At 59.2% G+C, this 23,236-nt stretch overlaps 3 protein-coding genes across 3 annotated transcripts; 2 read left to right on the top strand and 1 right to left on the bottom strand.

Moving 5' to 3' along the window:
- Positions 1–228: 228 nt before the first annotated feature.
- EPHA2 (EPH receptor A2) lies at positions 229–12,674 on the top strand. The gene is made up of 17 exons (XM_057401309.1): positions 229–443; positions 3,193–3,260; positions 4,169–4,832; positions 6,398–6,553; positions 6,646–6,978; positions 7,123–7,247; positions 7,658–7,817; positions 7,906–8,005; positions 8,105–8,160; positions 8,240–8,365; positions 8,453–8,635; positions 8,914–8,975; positions 9,101–9,310; positions 9,391–9,540; positions 9,820–10,013; positions 11,360–11,515; positions 12,473–12,674. Exons 1-17 carry the CDS (start codon positions 293–295, stop codon positions 12,576–12,578), a joined length of 3,000 nt encoding a protein of 999 aa, XP_057257292.1. The 5' UTR covers positions 229–292; the 3' UTR covers positions 12,579–12,674.
- A 2,076-nt stretch (positions 12,675–14,750) lies between these two features.
- CLCNKA (chloride voltage-gated channel Ka) lies at positions 14,751–20,455 on the bottom strand. The gene is made up of 19 exons (XM_057401319.1): positions 20,315–20,455; positions 20,100–20,228; positions 19,868–19,996; positions 19,634–19,773; positions 19,446–19,523; positions 19,157–19,235; positions 18,938–19,063; positions 18,732–18,816; positions 18,181–18,282; positions 17,202–17,286; positions 16,937–17,113; positions 16,776–16,845; positions 16,031–16,141; positions 15,724–15,937; positions 15,493–15,626; positions 15,320–15,411; positions 15,155–15,238; positions 14,932–15,018; positions 14,751–14,847 (listed from the first exon to the last, which is right to left on the bottom strand). Exons 1-19 carry the CDS (start codon positions 20,415–20,417, stop codon positions 14,806–14,808), a joined length of 2,067 nt encoding a protein of 688 aa, XP_057257302.1. The 5' UTR covers positions 20,418–20,455; the 3' UTR covers positions 14,751–14,805.
- A 307-nt stretch (positions 20,456–20,762) lies between these two features.
- On the top strand, positions 20,763–22,171 carry HSPB7 (heat shock protein family B (small) member 7). Its single transcript, XM_057401318.1, has 3 exons — positions 20,763–21,074; positions 21,178–21,311; positions 21,668–22,171. The coding sequence occupies exons 1-3, from the start codon at positions 20,948–20,950 to the stop codon at positions 21,848–21,850; spliced, it is 444 nt and encodes a 147-aa protein (XP_057257301.1). The 5' UTR covers positions 20,763–20,947; the 3' UTR covers positions 21,851–22,171.
- The last annotated feature ends 1,065 nt before the right edge of the window (positions 22,172–23,236 follow it).

Raw genomic sequence — 23,236 nt, 5'->3', positions numbered from 1 at the left:
ATTGGCTGCGCCCCTCTTCCCTTCCCACGCCGCTTCATGAATGAAAGGGGCGGGGGGCTCGTTAACCCCTTTGAGGCCGGAGCGGGATGGGGGGGTCACTGTGGTGTGGGCTCAGTCCGGACCCACACCCCCCCCCAAACCCCATTCACTCCTCCATAACCCCCCCCGTGGGGCTCCCCCCATAACCCGCCCGTTCCCCAGCCCCATCCCCAGTCCCACACTGGTGCGTACTGGGAGCAGCTCCTGCCCCTTTAAGAGCGGGCGTGTCCGGGTGACATCACTCGGGGCATGAATGAACAGGAGCGGGGTGCTCAGCCCCATAGCGCTGGTGCCGCCGGTTGTGGGGCGCACCCCAAAACACCCCCCCCGCACTATGGCGGGCACCCCCCCGGCCTTCACCATCCTCTTCCTCACCGCCCTCACCCCCCTGGCAGCAGAGGAAGGTGAGTTCCCACTTTTGGGGGGGGGCACCCCTAAAGCCACTTATGGGGGGGCACCCATAGGGGTGGGGGGGGGCTGAGAGGTTTGGGGGAGCCCCTGAAGTAAAGGGTGACGGTGGGAGACACCCCTATAAACGGGGCACCCATGAGTGCGGTGGGGAAGCGCCGTTGAGGGGGTATTGAAGTTTGGGGGGGGGGGGGGGAGTTTAAAATGGGGAGAAAAAGACGTTTAAAAGAGAGGGGAAATGTTTGAAAGAGGGGGAAAAGGGTTCAAAAGTGGGGGGAAAGGTTGAAAAGGGAGGAAAAAGTTTAAAAGTGAAGGAAAAAGTTGAAAAAGGAGGAAAAAGCTTTGAAATGGGAGAAAAAGTCTGAAAGGAGAGGTGGGAAAAGCTCAGAGGAGGGGGGAAGCTGGAAGGGGATGGGGGTGAGGTTAAAAGAGGGGGGGAGAAGGTAAAATGCGGGGGGGAAAGCTAAAATGGGGAAAAAACCGGGATTTTTGGGCAACTTTTCCCATGCGGAGCGGCCGCCTCGCGCGCGCTGGGGCCCGATCCCGCCGCCTCCGCCCCACAAGTAGTCCCTATGGAGGGGTCGAGGTTGGGGGGGGGGGGGGGGTCTGAAATAAACGAGCCCCAAAAAGGGGGAATCTGACCCCAAAATGGAGCGCGGGGCCTGCCCGGCGCGGGGCTGGGCAGGATCCGGCCGGAGAACAGGGAACAATGTCAGGAAAACCCCGAAATCGCTGGGAAACCCAAGCGAGATTCCGGCCTCCTCCTGGGACCCCCCTCCCCCCGGCCCGGTTTGGGCTCAGTTTGGGGGATTTTGGGTTAAAAAAAAAGTGGGAAAAGTCACTTTAAAACATCGGCTGAAGCTTTTCCACGTTGAAGTTCCCAAAGGCTCTGTCCGAGGGGTTGGAGCCCTGCGGTTTTGAGGTGCAGATGGGAGGCCGGGGGTGGCTCGGGATGGAAAATCCCCCCCTAGAAACGAAGAATGGGGTAAAAAACCCCAAAATGAGGGGTTTGAGGTGCAGGAGGAAGGTGGAAAGGAGGGATTCCCACCGCAGCATTCCCAACATGCCGATTGCCGTAAAGGAATTTAGGGGATATTGGGAGTTTTGGGGTGCAAGAACTGCAAATAAGGGGGAAGCGTTGGGAGAGTAGCGGGAGTGGGGGAAGGAGGGTGTGATTCCCATCGCTTGGAAAAGGTGGGATCCAGTGGGATGGGGAGGTTGGGGGGTGCCCTGGCTGGATCCTGCCCAGCTCAGGCTGAGGTTTAGGGGCAGCGGGCTTGGGTTTGGGCTTGGGCTTGGTTTTGGCATCGGGATTCGGGTTAAGACTGGGATGAGGATTGGGATTGGAATTCATTTGGGGGCTGGGATTCAGAGTAAGGTTGGGATTGGGATGGGGATGGGGACAGGGCAGGGATGGGGTTGAAAATGGATTTGGGGACGGGGAGAAGGATGCAGTGGGGACTGGACTGGGGATGCAGGCATGGAGTGAGGTGATGATGGTGATGAAGATGATGGTGATGGCAGCAGCAGGGAATGTGGCACTGATGGTGATGGGGCTGCAGATGCCGCTGCAGAGGAGGAAGATGAGGGTGGACGAGGAAGATGAGACCACTGCAGGGTCTGCACATGGGGGTGGCCGTGGCCATGGCGATGCTGATGATGGCAAAGGGGGTGCCAATGGTGATGGAGGTGGCAGCGGTGGGTGCTGCACCCGGGGACACCCCATAGGAACCCCCCGGCCCAGCTCCCCCCCAGCCTCCCTTTCCGCTCTCCGGAGGCACGGGGTGGGGGGAATTCCAGCCACAGGAAAGCCGGGATATCCGCCCCGCATCCTTCCTGACCCGGGCACGGGGGGGGGGGGGTGGGTGGCACAAACAGACCCATTCGTGCCCCCCCAAACCCGGTTCTTGGGGTTCCCCCCCATAGATTTCACCCTCTTGGGGCACGGCATGGGCTCGCCCGTCCTCAACAGAGGAGGTTGGGGGGGGAGCATCCGTTCCCAGCGCTCCCCCCATCCCACCGGGATGTGAACCCAGCGTCCGGGCACATTCCTGGGGGGTGATTCACCGGGGGGGGGGGGGGCCGCCAGCGCTTCCCTCCCTGCGCCGCCTCCTCCTCCTCTTCCTCCCGGCGCCACCGCCCTGGACGTGCTGCAGCAGGTCCCGGACGGAGCCCTCGGGGGGTCCTGCCCCTCCTATGGGGGTCCCTGTGTGGGGATCCAAGGGGAAGGTGTTGGAATGGGGACCCCGGGGGGTGCCGTGGGGGTCCCGGGTGTTGGGGGCATCCATGGGTCATGGGGGCATCCGTGGGTCCTAGGGGCTTACATGTGAGTCCTGGGGGATGTTCATGGGTACCGGGGGATGTCCGTGGGTCCCAGTAGCATCCATGGACCCCAGGGATATACATGAAAGTCCTGAGGGCATCCGCAGGTCCTGGGGGCTTCTGTGGGTCCCAAAGGCATCCACGGGACCCAGGGATACACAAACAGGTCCTGGAGGGGCATGAGTGGGTCCTGCAGGGATGTTGTGTATCACAGGGATATGCACATGGATCCCGAGGACATCCATGGCTCCTGGAGACATCTGTGTCCCAAGGATGTTCACATAGGTCCTGGGGGATGTCTGTGGGGCCAAGGGATGTATTGGTGGCACTTGCAGGCCCTGGGGCCACCCATGGGTGCTCACTGAGGTCCCTCATCCTTTCCTCCTCCCTCTCCTTCCCTACATCCTGGTCCTCTCTCCGCAGTGGTGCTGCTGGACTTCGCAAAGGCGCAGGGGGAGCTGGGCTGGCTCACCCAGCCCTATGGCAAAGGGGTGAGCACCGGGGACAGGGATGGGGCCTCCATGGGGACAGGGGCACCTATGGGCATGGGAACTTCCATGGGGATGGAAACCTCCATGCGGGAGCATCTCTGGAAATGAGGACATCTCTAGGGATTGGGGGATGGTGAGCCCATATGGATGGGGGACATCCATAGGGATTGAGTTGGGGACATCCATGGGGAAATCCATGAGGTTCATGGGGACCTTCATGCGGATGGGGGCATCCCTGGGAACTGGGGATATCCATGGGGATGAGGACCTCCGTGGGGTTGAGTGCGGGAGCATCCATGGGGATGGGGACACCCATGGCATTGGGGATGTCCATTGGGATGGAGACCTCCATGGGGATGTGTGGGAGCATCCGTGGGGATGGGGACACCCATGGCATTGGGGATGTTCATTGGGATGGAGACCTCCATGGGGATGAGTGTGGGAGCATCCATGGGGATGGGGACACCCATGGCATTGGGAATGTCCATTGGGATGGAGACCTCCATGGGGATGAGTGTGGGAGCATCCATGGGGATGGGGACACCCATGGCATTGGGAATGTCCATTGGGATGGAGACCTCCATGGGGATGAGTGTGGGAGCATCCATGGGGATGGGGACACCCATAACATTGGGAATGTCCATTGGGATGGAGACCTCCATGGGGATGAGTGTGGGAGCATCCATGGGGATGGGGACACCCATGGCATTGGGAATGTCCATTGGGATGGAGACCTCCATGGGGATGAGTGTGGGAGCATCCATGGGGATGGGGACACCCATGGCATTGGGGATGTTCATTGGGATGGAGACCTCATGGTGGTGAGAACAAGTGCATCCATAGGGACCAGGGCCACCCTCCCCCTGCCTCGGTTTCCACCCCATAGCCTCGGTCTCTCTCTGCCCCAGTGGGACCTGCTGCAGAACATGCTCAACGACTCCTCCATCTACCTCTACCTGGTGTGCAACGTGCTGGAGGGCGAGCAGGACAACTGGCTCCGCACCAACTGGATCTACCGCGGCGCGGCCCAGCGCATCTTCATCGAGCTCCAGTTCACCGTCCGCGACTGCAACAGCTTCCCCAGCGGCGGCGGCGGCACCTGCAAGGAGACCTTCAACCTCTACTACGCGGAGTCGGACGTGGATTACGGCACCAACTTCCAGAAGAGGCAGTTCAGGAAGATCGACACCATCGCCCCGGATGAGATCACGGTGCAGGAGGACTTCGTCACGCGGAACGTGAAGCTCAACGTGGAGGTGCGCTCGGTGGGGCCGCTCACGCGCAAAGGGTTCTACCTGGCCTTCCAGGACCTGGGCGCCTGCGTGGCGCTGCTCTCGGTGCGCATCTACTACAAGCGGTGCCCGGCGGTGGTGCGGGGCATGGCGCGGTTCCCGCACACCGTGGCCGGGGGGGACTCGCAGACCCTGGCCGAGGTGAGGGGCACCTGCGTGGAGGAGGCGGTGGCGGAGCAGGCGCCCGCGCTGCACTGCAACGCCGATGGAGAGTGGCTGGTGCCCATCGGGGAGTGCCTGTGCCGGGCCGGGTACCAGAGAGTGGGGGATGCCTGCCAAGGTAGGACATGGGGGTAGTGGGGATGGGGCAGGGTGGGGTGGGGTACGGATGGGATGGGATGAGATGCAGATGGGATAGGATATGGATGGGGTACAGGTGGGACAAGATGGGGTGGTATGAAATGGGATGAAGTAGATGGGATAGGATGTGGATGAGATACAGGTGGGACAAGATGGGGTGAGGTACAGATGGGATGGGATGAAATGGAATGAGATGCAAATGGGATAGGATATGGATGGAGTACAAGTGGGACAAGATGAGGTGGGACACAGATGGGATGGGATGAAATGGGATGAGATGCAGATGGGATAGGATATGGATGGGGTACAAGTGGGACAAGATGAGGTGGGACACAGATGGGATGGGATGAAATGGGATGAGATACAGATGGGATAGGATATGGATGGGGTACAGGTGGGACAAGATGAGGTGGGACACAGATGGGATGGGATGAAATGGGATGAGATACAGATGGGATGTTATGAAATGGGATGGAGTAGATGGGGTAGGATATGGATGAGATATAGGTGGGACAGGATACAGGTGGAACAAGGTGGGCTGAGGTAAAGATGGGATGAAATGGGATGAAGTAGACGGGATATAGGATATGGATGGGATACAGGTGGGACAAGATGGAATGAGATACAGATGGGATGGGATGAAATGGGATGAAGTACATGGGGTAAGATATGGATGGGATGCAGATGGGACAGGATACAGGTGGGGTGGGGACACATATGGGATGTTATGAAATGGGATGAAGTAGATGGGATAGGATATGGATGAGATATAGACGGGATCACAGAATCACAGACGGGATGGGATACAGGTGGGACAAGATGGGGTGAGGTAGATGGGAAGGGATGAAATGGGATGGGACAGAATATGGATGGAATGGGATACGGGTGGGACTTGATGGGATTGGGATGACCTGGGACGAGGTACAGATGGGATGGGATACAGGTGGGATGAGATGGGGTGAGATACAGATGGAATGGGGTGAAATGGGATGAGATACAGGTGGGATGGGATGGGGTGAGATACAGATGGAATGGGGTGAAATGGGATGAGGTACAGGTGGGATGGGATGGGGTACGGGTGGGACATGGTGGGGTGGGATGAGATGGGGTGCGATACAGCTGTGGTGTGATGGGATGAGTTGGAGGGTGAGGAGGTGTTTAGGAGGCGAGGACCCATCAGCTCAGTGCATGCCAAGGGGTGAGCAGAGAAATTGGGTTTTGCCCCCCCCAAATTCCCCTGGATTCCCCCATCCTGGATGCTCAGTTCTGAGCATCACAAGCGCAGTGAGTGCGGGAGGGCTCAGCCAGGAGAGCGGTGACCCGAGGGGGGGTCCCCACTAATAAAGAAGGTCCAAAACCCACCGAATCCAAGAGTGGCTTGGATTAAAGGGACCTTAGAGCTCATCCAGCTCCAAGCCCTGCCCTGGGCACGGACACCTTCCACTGGAGCAGCTTGCTCCAAGCATCCTGCACCCCAAACCCCACTGGAGGATGTGTGGGGAGCGCTGGGCTCTCACCGCTGCCCCGTGTCTATTCCCCCCACAGCCTGCCCCCCCGGCTCCTTCAAGGCCACGGTGTCCGCGGGGGGCTGCCAGCCCTGTCCCCCCCACACGCTGCCATCCCCTGAGGCCGCCGCTACCTGCCCCTGCCAGGACGGCTTCTTCCGCACCCCCAGCGACCCCCCCGAGGACCCCTGCACCCGTGAGTGACCTTTGGGGACAGGGAAACCCAAGCCTGGTGCCACCATCCCTCCCCTGACCCCCCCCCTCCTTCTCTGTGTCCCCCTGTTCCAGGTCCCCCCTCGCCACCCCAAGGCGTCACGGCCATCGGGATGGGGGCTTCGGTGCAGCTGCGCTGGTCCCCCCCCACGGACCCGGGTGGCCGTGGGGATGTCACCTACAGCATCACCTGCGAGCAGTGCTGGCCCGAGAGCGGCGAGTGCCGGCCCTGCGACGGGGGGGTCCGGTATTCACAGCCCCCCCGGGGGCTGGCAGGGACCGGGGTCACCGTCACCGACCTGGAGCCCTACGTTAACTACACCTTCACAGTTGAAGCCCGCAATGGGGTGTCCCCATACAGCCAACACCGCAGCGTGGCCACCGCCACCATCAGCGTCAACCAGACGGGTAAGCGGCCACCAGCGTCTCCCAACCATCCTTACGTCACCTCTGCGATGTCCTTGTACCCCCCTGGGTAACTCTGTTATACCCATGGGGCACCTTCATGGTGTCTTTAACCCTGACGGTGACACCTCCGTGTCCCCCTGGCAGAGCCACCCCGGGTGACGTCGGTGAGCCTGGATGGACGGACATCCACCAGCTTGGTCCTCTCCTGGACGGTGCCACCGCGGCAGCAGAGTCGGGTCTGGAAGTACGAGGTCACCTACAGCAAGAAGGTCTGTCTGTCACCCCTGATCTGTGTCACTCCCATCCATCCATGTCACCTCCATCCGTGACCCTATTCCCATTCATGTCCCCTGCATCCTTGACCCTATCCACACCGTCCGATCCATCCGTGTCACCTCCATCCGTGACCTCATTCACATCACTCTCCCATCCATCCATGTTGCCTCCATCTGTGTCACCTCCATCCATGACCTTATCCACATCACCCTCCCATCCATCCGTGTTGCCTCCATCCATGTCATCTCCATCCCACAACCCTATCCACATCACCCTCCTGTCCATCCATGTCATCTCCATCCATGTCGCCTCCATCCATGACCCTATCCACATTACCCTCCCATCCATCCATGTCATCACCATCCACGTCACCTCCATCCCTGTCTCCCCCCCGTGTCCCCAGGTGGATGAGAACAGTTACTCTGTGCTGCGCTGTGAGGGCACCTCCGTCACCCTCCCCAAGCTGTCCCCTGCCACCACCTACGTGGTGCGGGTCCAGGCGCTCACCTCCGATGGCCACGGGGCCTACAGCCCCCAGCACGAGTTCGAGACCCTGCCCGAGGGTGAGGACCTTGGGGGGCAGGATTTTGGGGTGGGGGTCCAGAGGGTGCTTGGTTCACCCCAAATCTCCCCCTTGAATCACACCAACAGGTGCTGAGGCCATGGCATCTGCCACTGTCATCAGCGGCTCCATCGTTGGTGTTGTCTTTGTCCTCCTGCTCTTGGGTGCTCTCCTCTACGTCCTCCGGCGGTAAGGAGATAAAATACCCCCCCCCCCCCAACAACCAAAAATACCATTTTCCACCACCAAAAATGGTGTTTAAATGGGCAAAATGCCACTTTTCCATAGGAGGAGGAGGTCACGGCCACGCCACTCTGCTGAGGACGTCTACTTCTCCAAGTCAGGTGAGCAATGGGATGGTGGGCTCAGTGGGGATGGATGGGGGGTGATGTGGATGCTGACACCCCCTATGGCACCCCACAGAGCAGCTGAAGCCCCTCAAGACCTACGTTGACCCCCACACCTATGAGGACCCTAACCAAGCCATGCTCAAGTTCACCACCGAGATCCCCCCATCCTTCATCACCCGCCAGAAGGTCATTGGTGCCGGTAGGTCCTCAGGTGGCTTCGTCACCCCAAAGACACCCCAAAGTTGGTCCATGGTAAAGGGATGAACATTCCCCATCCTCCGAGCAGGTGAATTTGGGGAGGTCTACAAGGGGACCCTGAAGCGTGGCAAGAAGGAGGTGCCGGTGGCCATCAAGACCTTGAAGGTGGGCTACACGGAGAAGCAGCGTGTGGACTTCTTGAGCGAAGCCACCATCATGGGCCAGTTCTGCCACCACAACATCATCCGCCTGGAAGGGGTCGTCTCCAAGTGTGAGTCCCAAAACCCCTCAATTTCCCTGCAAAACACCCCAAAAATGGCTCTATGGGAATGGGGTGTTTTGAGCAATGATGTATGACGGGGTTGGGAGGGGAGGGTTGGGAGTTTGAGGGGGTTTGGGGTGAGTTTGTTTCTTTTCTGGGGTTTGGTAGTGTTTCTTTTGGTGGGAATTGAGGTTTTGGGGGGGTTGTTATTTTGGGGTTGGGTTGGGGAGGGGTTGGTGAGATTTTTAGGGGTTTTTTTACCCATTTTGGGTCTTTTCTTCCTCCAGACAAACCCTTCATGATCATCACAGAGTACATGGAGAACGGCGCGTTGGACAAGTTCCTGCGGGTAGGTGAAGTGGGGTGGCAACATCTGTGTCCCACCAGCGCAGGCAAGGCTGGAATCCCCAGACATCCCCCATGGGAGATGTGCTGAGAGATGGATTCGAGGCCGGATTCTCCCCCTTTTCCCAGGAAAAAGAAGGGGAATTTGGTGTCATCCAGCTGGTGGGGATGCTGAGGGGCATCGCTGCCGGCATGAAGTATTTGGCCAACATGAATTACGTCCACCGGGATCTGGCCGCTCGGAATATCCTGGTGAACAGCAACCTGGTGTGCAAAGTGTCGGATTTTGGCCTTTCCAGAGTGCTGGAAGATGATCCTGAAGCCACCTACACCACCAGCGTGGGTGCCACCACAGGGCCATGGTGAGGGTGGGGTTCAGGGGGGAAGATGAAGGGTTGACCCCAACGTTGTTACTGCAGGGTGGGAAGATCCCCATCCGTTGGACAGCTCCTGAAGCCATCTCCTACCGCAAGTTCACCTCCGCCAGCGACGTCTGGAGCTACGGCATCGTCATGTGGGAGGTGATGTCCTATGGAGAGAGACCCTATTGGGAGCTCTCAAACCACGAGGTGAGCCCCTCCAACCTCAGATTGTGGGGGGCATTCTGGTAAATGGACAAATGGGGGGGTGGGGGGGTAGGACCACTCAACCTCCTCCTTTTGAGAGTGGTGAGGCACTGATTGCCCAAAGAAGCTGTGTCTGCCCCATCCCTGGCTGTGTTCAAGGCCAGGTTGGACACAGGGGCTTGGAGCAAGCTGCTCTGGTGGAAGGGGTCCCTGCCTTGGAGCTGGATGAGCTTTAAGGTCCCTTCAACCAAAACCAGGCTGGGATCCTATGGTTCCTCACAGGTGATGAAGGCCATCAACGAGGGCTTCCGCCTGCCTGCGCCGCTGGACTGCCCCTCGGCCATCTACCAGCTGATGATGCAGTGCTGGCAGCAGGAGCGCTCCCGGCGCCCCAAGTTTGCCGACGTCGTCAGCATCCTGGACAAGCTCATCCGTGCCCCCGAGTCCCTCAAGGCGCTGGCAGACTTTGACCCCCGGTAAGCAATGATGGACAGGTTGTGCCCCTGCACGTGCTGCTGCACCTCCGGCAGTGGGTTTGGGGGGGGGCTGCATCCTGGCATTGCTTTGAGCATCCTTGGGTTGGGTTCTGCATCTCTGCATGCTTCCACCCCTGCGGCCTCGCCTTGCTGCTTGCATCTCTGTATTCTCACATCTCTTCGTTCTTGGGTTGCAGATGCATTCAAGGATGCATCCTTCTATCCTTGCATTGCTTCTTGTAGCTCTGTATGCTGGCACCCCTGCATCTGTTGCATTGCTTTGTGCATCTGTTGCCTTGGGCTTTGCGTCTGCATTCCAGCATCTCTGCATTCTTGTGTTGTTTTTTCTGCATCTCTGCATTCTTGCACCTTTGAGTCCCTGCATCTCTACATTCTTGCCTCCCTGCATCCTTGCATTGCTTCTTGCACCCCTGCATTCTTGCATTGCTTTGTGCATCCCTGCAGTTTCATCTTGAGTTTTACACCTGCATTTTTGCATTGCTGCTTGTATCCCTGCACTCTTGCACTGCTTTTTGCCCCATTGCAGCCTCACACTTCTTCACCGCAGCTCCCCCTTTCCTCATTGCTTTTTCCCCCGTTGTATTCCTGCACTGCTCTTCCACACCCTGGCATTCCCATGCTCCTTTTTGCATCGTTGCATCCTGGTTCTGCAGTTCCACATCCCCACTTTGCTCCTCACATCCGTGCATTCTTGCACCCTCTGCACCCTCCCCTTGCTTTCTGCACCTTAGCTTCCTTGTGCTCTTCTTTGCATCTGTGCTCTTGTGAGCTGACTTTGCCGTTTTATCCCCTCACATTCTCCACTCCCCCTTTGCATTTGTGATGGGTTTCGCATTTTGCCCGATTTTCCTCTCTTCATTTGTGCATTTTGGTGCTTTTTGGTGTTTCCCCTTTGCCATTTTCACAGTTCCCTGCATTTGCACCTCTCCTCTTGCATTTCCCCTTTGCACCTTCACATCTGGGCGCTTCCTCACCACCTCCTTTGCGTTCTGCTTCTGCTTTTGCCTTCACTCTTTGCACCTCTGCCCTGGGGCGTTGCTTTGCACATCCCCACATCTGGACATCAGCACTGGTGCTTTTTGTTTGTTTGGGTTCCTCTCTTTCTGCATCGCTTTTTGCATCCTCCCATTCCCACCCCCTTTTCCTGCACCTTTCCACTTTCACGGTATTTTTCTTTTGCATCTTTGCTTTTCCAGCACCATTTTTTGGGCACGGTTTCATTTCCACATTATTTTTGCACCCTCTTCTTTTATCCTTCCATTTGTTCCTCCTCCCATTCCCGCATCGTTTGCCTCCCCCCTTTGTCCCATGCCCATCCCCTGCAGGGTCTCCATCCGCCTGCCCAGCACCAGCGGCTCCGAGGGCATTCCCTTCCGCTCCGTCCCCGAGTGGCTGGAATCCATCCGGATGCCCCAGTACACGGAGCACTTCATGGCCTCGGGCTACAGCACCATTGAGAAGGTCCTGCAGATGACCAGCGAGTGAGTCCATAGCCCTGCACCAGCCCCGTGTTGTTCCCATACTCGTATCCATGGTCTCCCCTTGGTATTCCCGTTCTGTCCCCATACCATTCCTATGCTGTCCCCTTGATATTCCTATGGTGTACCTGTACTATCCCCATCTTGTCCCCTTATTATTCCCACACTGCCCCTTCATATCCTCACAGTGTCCCCCATACTGTCCCTACACTGTCCCCTTGATATTCGCATACTGTCCCCATGATGCCCTATGCTGTGTCCCTGTACTGTCCCCATTCTGTCCCTATGGTGTCCCTGTACTGTCTCCATTCTGTCCCTATGGTGTCCCTGTACTGTCCCTATGGTGTCCCTGTACTGTCTCCATTCTGTCCCTATGGTGTCCCTCTACTGTCCCCATTCTGTCCCTATGGTGTCCCTGTACTGTCCCCATTCTGACCCTATGGTGTCCCTGTACTGTCCCCATTCTGTCCCTATGGTGTCCCTGTACTGTCCCCATTCTGACCCTATGGTGTCCCTGTACTGTCCCCATTCTGTCCCCATGGTGTCCCTGTGCTATCCCCACACTATCCCCTTGCTATTCACATTCTGTCCCCACACTGTCCTTGTACATTCCCGTGCCGTATCCCCACACTGTCCCCATGCCATCCCTATGCTGTCCCTGTATTGTCCCCACCTTCTCCCCTCTCTGTTCCCCCCCCGTCCCCGTGCTGCCTCCAGCTATCCCCACACTGTCCCCATATTGTCCCTGCACTGTCCCACGGGACATGAGGACGTGCTGCAAAACAAAACCCCTTCCATAGCGTTGGGCTCACCCCTTCCCACCCATAGACCTCGGGATGAGCCACATCCCTTGGGAACGCTGCAGCCATGGGGGGTGTGTGTGTGGGGGGGGGGTCATCCCCACCATTTTCCACCCCAAATCCCAATGTTTGTGCATTTCCTCCCTATTCCCCCCACCAGTGACATCAAGAAGGTCGGCGTGCGGCTGCCGGGGCACCAGAAACGCATCGCCTACAGCCTGCTGGGGCTGCAGGAGCAGGCCAGCGCCGGGGGGGCACCCCTCTGACCCCCCCAACCCCACTACTTGAAACCAACCAAATGAAGACCCCCCCCACCCCCTCCTCCCCGAGGGGCTTATTTATTATGTCTATTATTATTAAGGTGGTTTGATACCATTATTACGAGCAATCCCCAGTGTTGGGGATGGAACGGGTGCCCCCCCCCTCCCAGCACCAGGCTGCAATGATGGGAACATGAAGATTCCAGGCTCATTTGGGGCAGGGGGGGGCGGTTTTGGGGAGGGTCCTCTTTAGTTTTCCACATTTCAAGAATGAAACCAAGGCCTCAGCCCCCAGACCGGCTCCTTTGGGCTCTGTGCTCCCTATTTATTCCTCCCCCCCCCCCCGAAAACCCAGGGGTTAACCCCTCCTGCCTTTTCCTTTCCTTTTTCATCCTAATTTATTCTATTTTTGTATATTTATTGCGAGGAAGCGAAGGTCGGGGCAAAAAAAGGGGAAAGGGGGAAAGGAAACCTGGATCCCTTGATTTTTATTTGGGTTTTTTGTTTGTTTTCCTTTTTTTTAATTGGATTTTGGGGGATTTTGAGGGATTTTCATGGGGTTTTGATTCAAATAAAAATGTGCTTTTTTTTTTTTTGTTTTCTAGAATCACTGGCTTGGGGCCATTGATGGAGTTTTGGGGGGCAAAAGGGGGGCAGGGCTGGATTTAAGGGCTATTAAGGGGTTTAGAAGTGGTTTTTAAGAGGGGGTGGGGGGGTTAAGGATTTCTTAAGGGGGTTTTAAGGGGGGGATTTAAGGAGGATTAAGAGGGGGGTTATGGGGTTTCTAAGGGGGTTTATGGGGTTTCTAAGGGGGGTATCGGGGCTTTTTAAGTTGTTATTGGGTTTTTAAGGGGTGATCAGGACTTTTAAGAGTGGTTTCAGGGACTGGGGGGGGGGGGTTAAGGGTTTTTCAAAGGGGTTACTGGTGACTTTAAGGGTTATGGGGTTATTTGGGGTTTAAAGGCGTTTTAAGGGGTTGTTGGGGCTTTTAAGGGAGTTTTAAGGGGTCTTTTTTTGGTTCTTAAAGGAGTTTTCAGGGATTATTGGGTTTTTAAGCGGGTTTTGAGGGGTCCTGCACAGCTCGAGCAGCGTTTCCCATCCAAAGGCTGTTTCCGTCAGCACAATCCACAGGGAATTTGGCCCAAGCCACGGGGCCGGGGCCGGCTGCCCGGTGCCTGCAAATCATAGGGTGGGAAAGGGCCGGAAAAGGGGTTTTTTGCTTGCCCAAACCCATAGAGAACAGGGGAGGGGGGGATGTGGCTGGGGGGGGACCGGCCCCTGCCTGCACAAGCTGCTGTTTTGGGTGGGTTTCACCCGATTTCGGGTGTATGGGCCTGTGGGTGCCCCGTGTGTTATAGGAGCACACCTCCTCTCTGTATGCACACGGTGGGGCCAGGTAAGGGCGAGGGGGAAACTGAGGCACGGCACAAGCAGCACCTTTGGGTGCCCCTTCCCCTGGTGTGGAGCAGGGCAGCTCCCATCCTAACCCCCATGGGAGCAGGCGAGGGGTGATGGGGGCATCACCCATGGGTGACCCATGTCCCACTGAGCATCCTCCCCATGGGCTGTGGGGGCTGAGGACTCCCTTTGCTATGGTCCAATTGCGCCACTGAGCACCCTTCATGGGTGCTGGGGTCCTGTCACCCCATTGAGCTCCCTCAATGGGTGCTGGGGTCCCCTCACCCCATTGAGCACCCTTCATGGGTGCTGGGGTCCCCTCACCCCATTGAGCACACTACATGGGTTGACCCCAACTGGCCCAACAGTGCTCCCAAACCGCCCCCCCCCCCCCCCCCCCCACTGCTCCCCTGCTGCTGGGGGGGGGCACCAAAGAGCTGGGATGGGGGAGCTGAGCACTTCCCCCCTCGGACATGGGGTCACAAAACACCCCCCTCCCTTATTAATTGCAGTGATTAAGACTAATTATATGCTGATAATTATAAGGGGGGGGTATATGGCGACACTTTGGTACATGGCCAGGGGCTGGGCGCAGATTGGGGGTTATTTAGGGGTGGTTTAAGCGCTGTGTGGGGTATGGGGAGGGGGTGCTCCCCCCAAACTGAGCCCCATAGGGATGGAGGAAGAGAAGGAGGAGGAAGACTCGATGGGTGACGCATTTAATGCAAAAGCACAGCCCCAGGAGCCCAGACACTTGGGTCCCCTGGAATCACCTGAGGGGGGGGGGGGAAGGACACCCCCTCTTTGCATGGGTGATGTCCCTGGGTGCCCTCGTTCATCCCTTGGGGTTGGCGAGCTCCTCGATCGCTCTCCGCAGCTGGGGGGGGGCAGAGGAGGTGGGATGGGGCTTGTCCGTGTTGTTCCCCCCCCCCTTTCCCCCCCCCGTGTCCCCCCCCCTCACCTCGGCCCTGCTGACGGCTCCCACCAGCTCCCCAAAGCGGGTGACAAAGATGCGCTGCAGCTTCAGCAGCTCGAAGAGGTGATGGGCCTGGTGGGGGGGGGGACAGCAGGGACATGTGGGGACAGAGCCACCCCCGACACAGAACCGGGGGGCACGGACACACGCACACGGGGGGGGGGGGCTCCCAGCCCCATCAGGATGTGACCCCCCCCCCTTCCCAAACCTGGTGCAAGGAGGTCCATGGCAAGAGCTGGAACATGATGGGCTCGATGGCGCAGCTCTCACCGAGTGTCCCCGCTGCTGGCAGCTTGGGGGAGGCGATGTGTTGATTTTGGGTGGAAAATCAGCTCTTTTGGGTGCAGGAGGGTGCTCCCCCCCCCCCATTTACCTTCTCCCCTTTGGGTGCCTGTGGGTGTCTGTGGCTCTGGAGGAAGGTGATGAGCTGGGCTCTGCTGACGGTGCCCACCAGTGTGGGTGACCCTGGAGGATGGAGACATGGGGACAAGCCCAATGATGTCTGCCCCCCAGCCCCAGTGACCCCCCCTGTACCCCAAATCCTACCTGCACTCTCCAGCACCGGGTACTCAGCATCAGCAGAGGTGTCCAAGGCTGCCAGCACCTCCTCAAAGCCACTACCCTTGGCCAAGGCCAGCACCCGGCGCTCCATGAACTCCTCCACCACCACTTGGTAGGAGCTGGTGAGGCAGAAAAAGCCCCAAATTTCCATCATTTCCCAGCAAATCACCCCAAAATAGAGAGGTTTATAAAGGGGGGGGGGGGGGTGTGTCTCACGCCATGTGCCGGCTGCGGATGCGGGGCAGGTAGGGCAGCCTCTTGACGATGATGGTGCCGTCGTAGAAGGACGGTTGATGCTTCTGGGCGATGGCGTTGGCCACCAGCACGGCCACGGTGACCGGGAGGACGTGGCTGAGGTGCCCGGTGGCCTCACACACCAGCAAAGCCGTGGAGATGGAGTGGGTCACCGAGCCCGAGAAGGCGGCTGCGCCTGCAGGGCACCACCAGGGCACAGGGGGAGGTCATGGGACACCCCATAGATGTCCACCCCCCACCTCCCATAACCCCATCCCAAGAGAGTCACCGGCCAAGGCGTATCCGCCGGGAACGACGGGGTGCAGGGCCCCTTCCGAATGGATGCCCTGAGGGAAGAGCAGAGCCACCGTCTCCCCCAGCAGGCGCCCGATGGCGGCTCCTGAAACGAGGAGGGGGAAGGTGGGGACCCCCCCAGACACCCCCCAAAACGGTGCAGCTGGAGGTGACCCCCCCCAGTATGGACACAACCCCTGTACCCCCCCCAGGGCTGGATGGAACCCGTAAGGATGGACACAACCCCTGTACCCCCTCCAGGGCTGGATGGAACCCCTAAGGATAGACACAACCCCTGTACCCCCCCCCAGGGATGGATGGAACCCGTAAGGATGGACACAACCCCTGTACCCCCCCAGGGATGGATGTAACCCTCTAAGGATGGACACAACCCCTGTACCCCCTCCAGTGCTGGATGGAACCCCTAAGGATGGACACAACCCCTGTACCCCCTCCAGGGCTGGATGGAACCCCTAAGGATAGACACAACCCCTGTACCCCCTCCAGGGCTGGATGGAACCCGTAAGGATGGACACAACCCCTGTACCCCCCCCCAGGGATGGATGGAACCCCCTAAGGATGGACACAACCCCTGTACCCCCCCCAGGGATGGATGGAACCCCCTAAGGATGGACACAACCCCTGTACCCCCTCCAGGGCTGGCTGCCCCCCCTTTGCCTCCCAAGGGGGGCTGCCCCCCCCGGACCCCCTTGGTCTGGGTCAGTGGACCCCAGACTCACCATAGATGAAGATGGGCATGAAGTAGCCAGCGGGCAAGGGCAGGGTGGTGGCCAGGATGAGCATCCAGAACTGGGGCAAGCAGGCACAGAGCCCATGGAGAGGTCATCCCCATGGAGCCACCACCTCGGGGGGAAGGGGGGGGAAGGGGGGTCACGGCTACCTTCATCATCAGGAAGAAGGCCAAGGTGCCGAAGATGGTGGCAGAGGGGTGGCACCACTCCTGCCACAGCGCCCAGGGGTCCTTGCCGGGGGGGTCGGCCAGAAAGGAGGCGTTGGGGACCAGCAAGCCCCAAGTGCGGTTGTCAAAGAGGGAGATGAGATGCTCCTTCATGGTGAGCTGCAAGGACAGACCCTGAGAGCCTGCGGGGATGTGGGGGGGGCCCTGGGGGCACCCCGTGTCCATCGTCCCCCCCCATCCCACTCACCCTGGAAGCCATCAGCTGCCCCAGCCCGGGTGGGAAGGTGATGGAGGCGAGGAGCAGCACCACCAGCGCCGTGTAGACGGGTTTGCTGGAGTGGGGAGAGGTAGGGTTGGGGTGTGGGGACACACGGACACATGGGGTGGGTCAGCCAGGGGTGCTTGGGGTGGGGGGAACAGGGACATGGGGATGTTCAGGATGTGCAGGGTGTCTGGGGGACACACAGGGGTGCTGAGGGTGGATGTGCAGGGGGGCATGGAGTGGACATAGGGACATAGAGGGTGCATGGGGTGGGCACAGGGGCAACCAAGTTGTGTGGGGTGGGTGCACAGGGTGCATGGGGCGGACATAGGGACATGCAGGGTGCATGGGGTGGAGGTGCAGGGTCCATGGGGTGGACATAGGGGCAACCAAGTTGTGTGGGGTGGGTGCACAGGGTGCATGGGGTGGACATAGGGACATGCAGGGTGCAGGGGGTGGAGGTGCAGGGTCCATGGGGTGTGCACTCAGGGTGTGTGGGGTGGACACATGGGCAACCAAGGTGCATGGGGTGGGTGCATGATGGGGGTGCACAGGGTGCATGGGGTTGGGTGCACGGGGTGCATGAGGTGGATGCACAGAGTGCATGGGGTGGGTGCACAGGGTCCATGGCATGGATGCACAGGGTGCATGGGGTGGGTGCACGGGGTCCATGGGGTGGGTGCACGGGGTCCATGGGGTGGGTGCACAGGATGCATGGGATGGGTGCACAGGGTCCATGGCATGGATGCACAGGGTGCATGGGGTGGGTGCATGGGGTGGGTGCATGGGGTCCATGGGGTGGGTGCACGGGGTCCATGGGGTCGGTGCACAGGGTGCATGGGGTGGGTGCACAGGGTGCATGGGGTGGGTGCACGGGGTCCATGGGGTGGGTGCACGGGGTCCATGGGGTGGGCACACAGGGTGCAGGGTGCAGGGTGCAGACAGACGGACGCCCGGTACGGACTCTGTTGCCAGCAGCTTGGCCGTGAGCCGGTTCTCCCTGACGGCCGCCAGCAGCCAGCGCTGACAGAAGAGGTAGGCACAGGCCAGGAGTCCACAGACAGCCCTGTGGAGGAGAGGGCAGGCAGGGTACAGGCATGGCACAGGCAGGGTACAGGCAGGGTACAGGCCGGGACATAGGCAGGGCACAGGCAGGGTACAGGCAAGGCACAGGTGGAAAAAGCAGGGTAGAGGCAGGGTAGAGGCAGGGCACAGGCAGGGCACAGGCAGGATACAGGCAGGGCACAGGCAGGGTACAGGCAGGGACATAGGCAGGGCACAGGCAGGGCACAGGCAGGGTACAGGCAGGGACATAGGCAGGGCACAGGCAGGGCACAGGCAGGGAAATAGGTGGAAAAAGCAGGGTAGAGGCAGGGCACAGGCAGGGCACAGGCAGGGCACAGGCAGGGCACAGGCAGGGTACAGGCAGGGACATAGGTGGAAAAAGCAGGGTAGAGGCAGGGCACAGGCAGGGGCACAGGGGGAGAAGCAGGGTACCAGCAGGACCCTCCTTACCCCACTATTGCAAAGAAGAAGGTCTCCAGGAGGTCGAAGGGGAAATCAATCTTGAGGTCGCTCTTAAATATGGCAGCAATGGTTTCTGATGGGGGGGGTGTAGAACAATGAGCACGTGGTTTTGGGGGTGGGCACCCCAAAAATGCTGCAGGGGTGTAAAAGGGAAGGGGGGGGGGTGGGGGGAACATGCTGCCTGCTCCCTTTGCCTTGCTCGCTGTTGAAGACGGCGAGGAGCCGGAACATGAAGGCACCACAGGTTGCAGCAAAGAAGCCCCGCCAGTAATCCCGCACGGCGAAGTGGGAGGACATCACCTCGATGCTGAAAAGCACCCCTGGAAAACACAAGGGAATGAGGTGGAATGTCCCTAGGAAGGGGGATGTGGGGGTGCCCAGGGTGGGATGGGATGGGGTAGGGGTGTTCTCACCGCTAATGGGTGCTCCGAACACCGTGGCCACCCCGACGGCTTGCGCTGCCACCAGCATCTCGTTCTGCTTGAACTTGTTCTGCAGGGCAGGGGGGTGCTCACAACTCCGGGGTTTAGGGGAGGAAGTTAAAATACCACTATTTTAAATAATTTAATACCCCTATTTATAGGGATATCTAATAATATAATCCCTAAATGATTATTAGGGATATCCCTATGAAATAATTTAAAAACCCTATTTTAGGAGGGGAATACCCCCCGTTTAATTTTTTGGGGGTGTCACCCCCACCTCATACTCCTTCATGACCGAGGTCCTCATCTTCCCCAGGTACACTGCAACCATGGTGGAGAGGTGGACAAAGGGCCCCTGGGTGCCAGGAAGGAGAATTAGAGGGGGGGACACACGGCACTGGCTGACCCTCGGCCACCATCCCAGCACCAAGGGATGCTGGGAACCATTTCCGAGGGATCACTCACCACTTTGCCAAGGAAAACGGTGCTGCCAGCAGCCAGGGTGCAGGTCAACCCCACCACCTTGGCTCCGAAGGTCTTGATGGCCAAGTAGTCCTCCAGCACTACCCCCGTCAGGATGGTCTTCAGCTCCGGGATGCCAGAGCCTGACGGGGGGGGGGTATCCATGGTTTTGGGGCTCTCCCTGCTATCAGAGAGGAGTTTTGGGGAGAGGGGAAGGTTGGGATGCAGCCAACTCACCTCCAGAGTGAGGGGTGATGCTCTCGGAGAAGCCAGTGGAGAACGTGGTCATCGCTATCGGGTATATGGTCCACGAGAGGTACTTGAGCACCAAAACATCACCGACCTCTTGGTAAAGCCAGCGGTGGGCTGGAGAGGAAGCATCAGGAGGGGAGATGCTCCCCCCCAAACAGAAAGAGTCCCTTTCATCCTTGGTGAGCCCCAAAACGGGCAGGTGAAGCCCCCCATTTACCCTCATAGAGCCTGAAGACGACAAGGTCCATCATGAAGCTGATGATGGCCATGAGGACCCCCAGGACGAAGAGGAAATACCAATCCTCCCCGACACGGAAAAGCTGCCTCTTCACCCACTCCAGGCACCCTGTGGAGTGTGTGTGCGTGTGAAAACAGGGTGCTGAGCCCCCCAAAACACCCCCAAGATCCCTCTGCTTTGGGTTGGGATCTCACCTCGGAGCCTCCTCCGGGCTTTGGGGCAGGGTCTCCAGCTCTGCTCTGACACCAACACTCTCTCCTCTTCCTCTTCTTCCTCCCCAGGGACAGGGCGCTTCATCCTGGGGGACTTTTGCGGGGACAGAACAAATCCCCCCCTTTTTGCCAGCACCCCCTCACCGCTCCTCCCTCCTCGGCCTCCGCTGCAGCACTGAGTTTGCAAACAAGCTCATTAGAAACGACCTTGAGGAAGGCACCGGACCCGCTCGGGCTGGAGTGAGCCGGGCTCTGCCCCCATCCCCATCCCCTCCAGTCCTTCCCGGGGACTCTTTAATGAGTAATTCCATTAATTCTCATTATTATTCCTTAATAGCAGGCAGCACGCGGGCACGGCATTCCATGGTGCTGAGGGGGGAGGACGCAGAGGGAAAAATTTCCACCCTCTCCAGCGCAAGACCTAAATTTAGCCCCTTTTACGAGAGCCCTGGCAGGCGGCCGGGCGCTGGAACCAGGCTTTAAAAGCTCCTCAAGCCACCCCGCCGCGAAACAACCGGCCCCATTTCGCCTTCGGCAGGAGGAGGGCGAGGAAGAGGGGCCCTGCTCTTCCTCCCCAGCGGGAGCTGGGGCTCAGGGTGTGCGGGGAAGCAGTGGATGAACGTGCAATCGGCGGCTGCTTTCCGCTCGGAGCGCAGCTTCCACCGCTCGGCATCGCCCGCCGGCTCCATGGAGCTTTTTGGGAGCTTTGTCCGGCCCCGTGGGGAGACCTTGGGGTTCCCAGGTGAGGGTTTGGGGGGGGGGCACCCCTGGTGAAATGCGGATGGGATACAAGAGGTGTTTGGGGGGGGACACCCGCACTGACCCGCACCTCTGCTCCCCGGCAGCTCGGCCCGGCAGCACCGGCACCGTGAAGACCCTGGGCAACACCTATCAGTTCACAGTGGATGTCAGCGACTTCGCCCCCGAGGACATCATCGTCACCACCTCCAACAACCAGATCGAGGTGCACGCTGAGAAGGTGGGTGCTTCCTCCCTTCCCTGCTCACCCCCGAAGCATAGGGGACCCCAAAATCCTCACCCAGACAACTTCCGAATGGCCCCGAGGGGGTTAAATCACCCTTTCCTCGTCTTTCTGCCCCCTGTTTCACAGGAGCAAAGCCCACACGACCCAACAAACTCACGCCTTGCGATCACCCATCCCAGGGGGGTGGCAACCAAACCCAGCACCTTTGTCCCCTGCTCTGTTGCCACTCACATCCCTCGGGGAGACAAATATTATCACCACACACAAGGCGCGCCCCATGCCTCACCCCAGGGCAGGGAACAACGAGTGCCCCCAAATCACCCCTTTTTCACCCATTTTCCCCTCCCCAGCTGGCTGCGGATGGCACGGTCATGAACACCTTCACCCACAAATGCCAGCTGCCCGAGGACGTGGACCCCACGTCGGTGTCGTCCTCGCTGGGGGATGATGGCACATTGACCATCCGTGCCCAGCGCCAGCCCAAGCATCCCGACCACGTCCAGCAAACCTTCCGGACTGAGATCAAGATCTGAGGGGCTGGGGGGGTCCTTCCCCCCCCCCCCCCCATCACCTCCCTCAGTCGTTATTTGGATGGTTTAGGAAGGAGGCAGGGAATGGGAACGCTCCCCCTCGGGCTCAGACCTGAGCGGTTGGCGTGGAGGGATGCATCCCGTCACCCATCGGAGAAACTCCGGATGGGATTCCCGGCTCCGGTGACTTTTAGCAGGCAAATGGGTTGATGGGGAAGATCCGGCGTGCCAAGAGCCCTGCCAGGAGGGAGGTTCCCTTCCCCGACCCTCAGCCGTCGCTTGTCTCTGTATATACAGCCTGGGATAAACCATAGAGAACGCCTGTCTCCTGCCTCCTCTTTTTAACCTTTCCTTGATGCTTTCCCCGCCAAAGGGCTGCGGGTTCAGCCCCTTGGTAACAGGCACCACGAGCAATCCCCCTTTCCCAACCAAAACACGGCCAAGGCGCTGCCACAATTCCCCTGTGCCCGTGGCCACGTTTATTTCCAGCCCGGGGTGACTCATTTCTTCCCGGGCGCTCTATTTCGGAGCCATTCCCTCAGCGGTCCGGCTGCCATCCCACCTGGAAAGGCACCAAATCCTCCTCCTCCATCACCCACCACCCTTGGGGCAGCCCCAAGCAGTGCAATGAGCCAGCATGAAGGGGTGGCTTCATAGTGGGGCGGGGGGGTGGCTCAGGAGCAGCCCCGAGGGCTCAGCACCATCTGCCCCTGTGTACACACAAACAGGGAGGCCCCGCTCCTGTTTACAGCTACCACACAGCGCCCAGCTCGGGTTGCTGCTCCAGCTCCGAGGTCAGCTTGTCCCCTGTTTGTCCCCTTCGCCACTCGTGCCTTGCAGCAACACCCGTGCAGCGTGCGGGGATGCGCGGGGACACGAGCAGCTCCTCCATCACCTCCCCGGGTCCTGGGTCCGCAGCGCCGCTCCTCACCCGGGGCACGTTGTGCTGCAGGGGGATACAAGGAAAAGTGGTTAAAAGCTGCTAAAAAGCCCTTTAATGGCTGTAAGCACCCCATTGGGAACTGGAGCCGTGGAGATAAGGAGCAGCGGTGAGGTCCCGTTGTCCATCCTTGGTGATGGGATGCGTCTGCTCTGAAACACCACCCCTGGGCGCTCAGGGCGACCTAGTACAGTCATAGATTGCCATCTAGTGGTGACAGGCCACGGAATTCCAGGGAAAACAGGAGCAAAATCCCGTGTTTTTTTGTGCCCGGAGCTGGTTTTGCAGAGGGGGCTCTGAACCAGGGAGCAGCGAGGGCACAGCGCAGAGCCCGGCGCACACAAAACCCGCAGCAGTTCAGCCCTGCTGTGGGCAGGAACACCGGGAATGCATCCGTAAAGAGAAACAGGGGTAGGAGGTGATGGAAAGGGGTCCAAGGAGGGGATCCT

The sequence above is a fragment of the Pezoporus wallicus genome, unplaced genomic scaffold (assembly GCF_028554395.1).
Source record: "Pezoporus wallicus isolate ANWC-B61680 ecotype Strahan unplaced genomic scaffold, APGP_CSIRO_Pwel_v1 contig_14543, whole genome shotgun sequence".
Classification (NCBI taxonomy): Eukaryota; Metazoa; Chordata; class Aves; order Psittaciformes; family Psittacidae; genus Pezoporus; species Pezoporus wallicus.
Note: the sequence above shows the minus strand (reverse complement) of the source record. Positions and strands in the feature narration are given on the sequence as shown.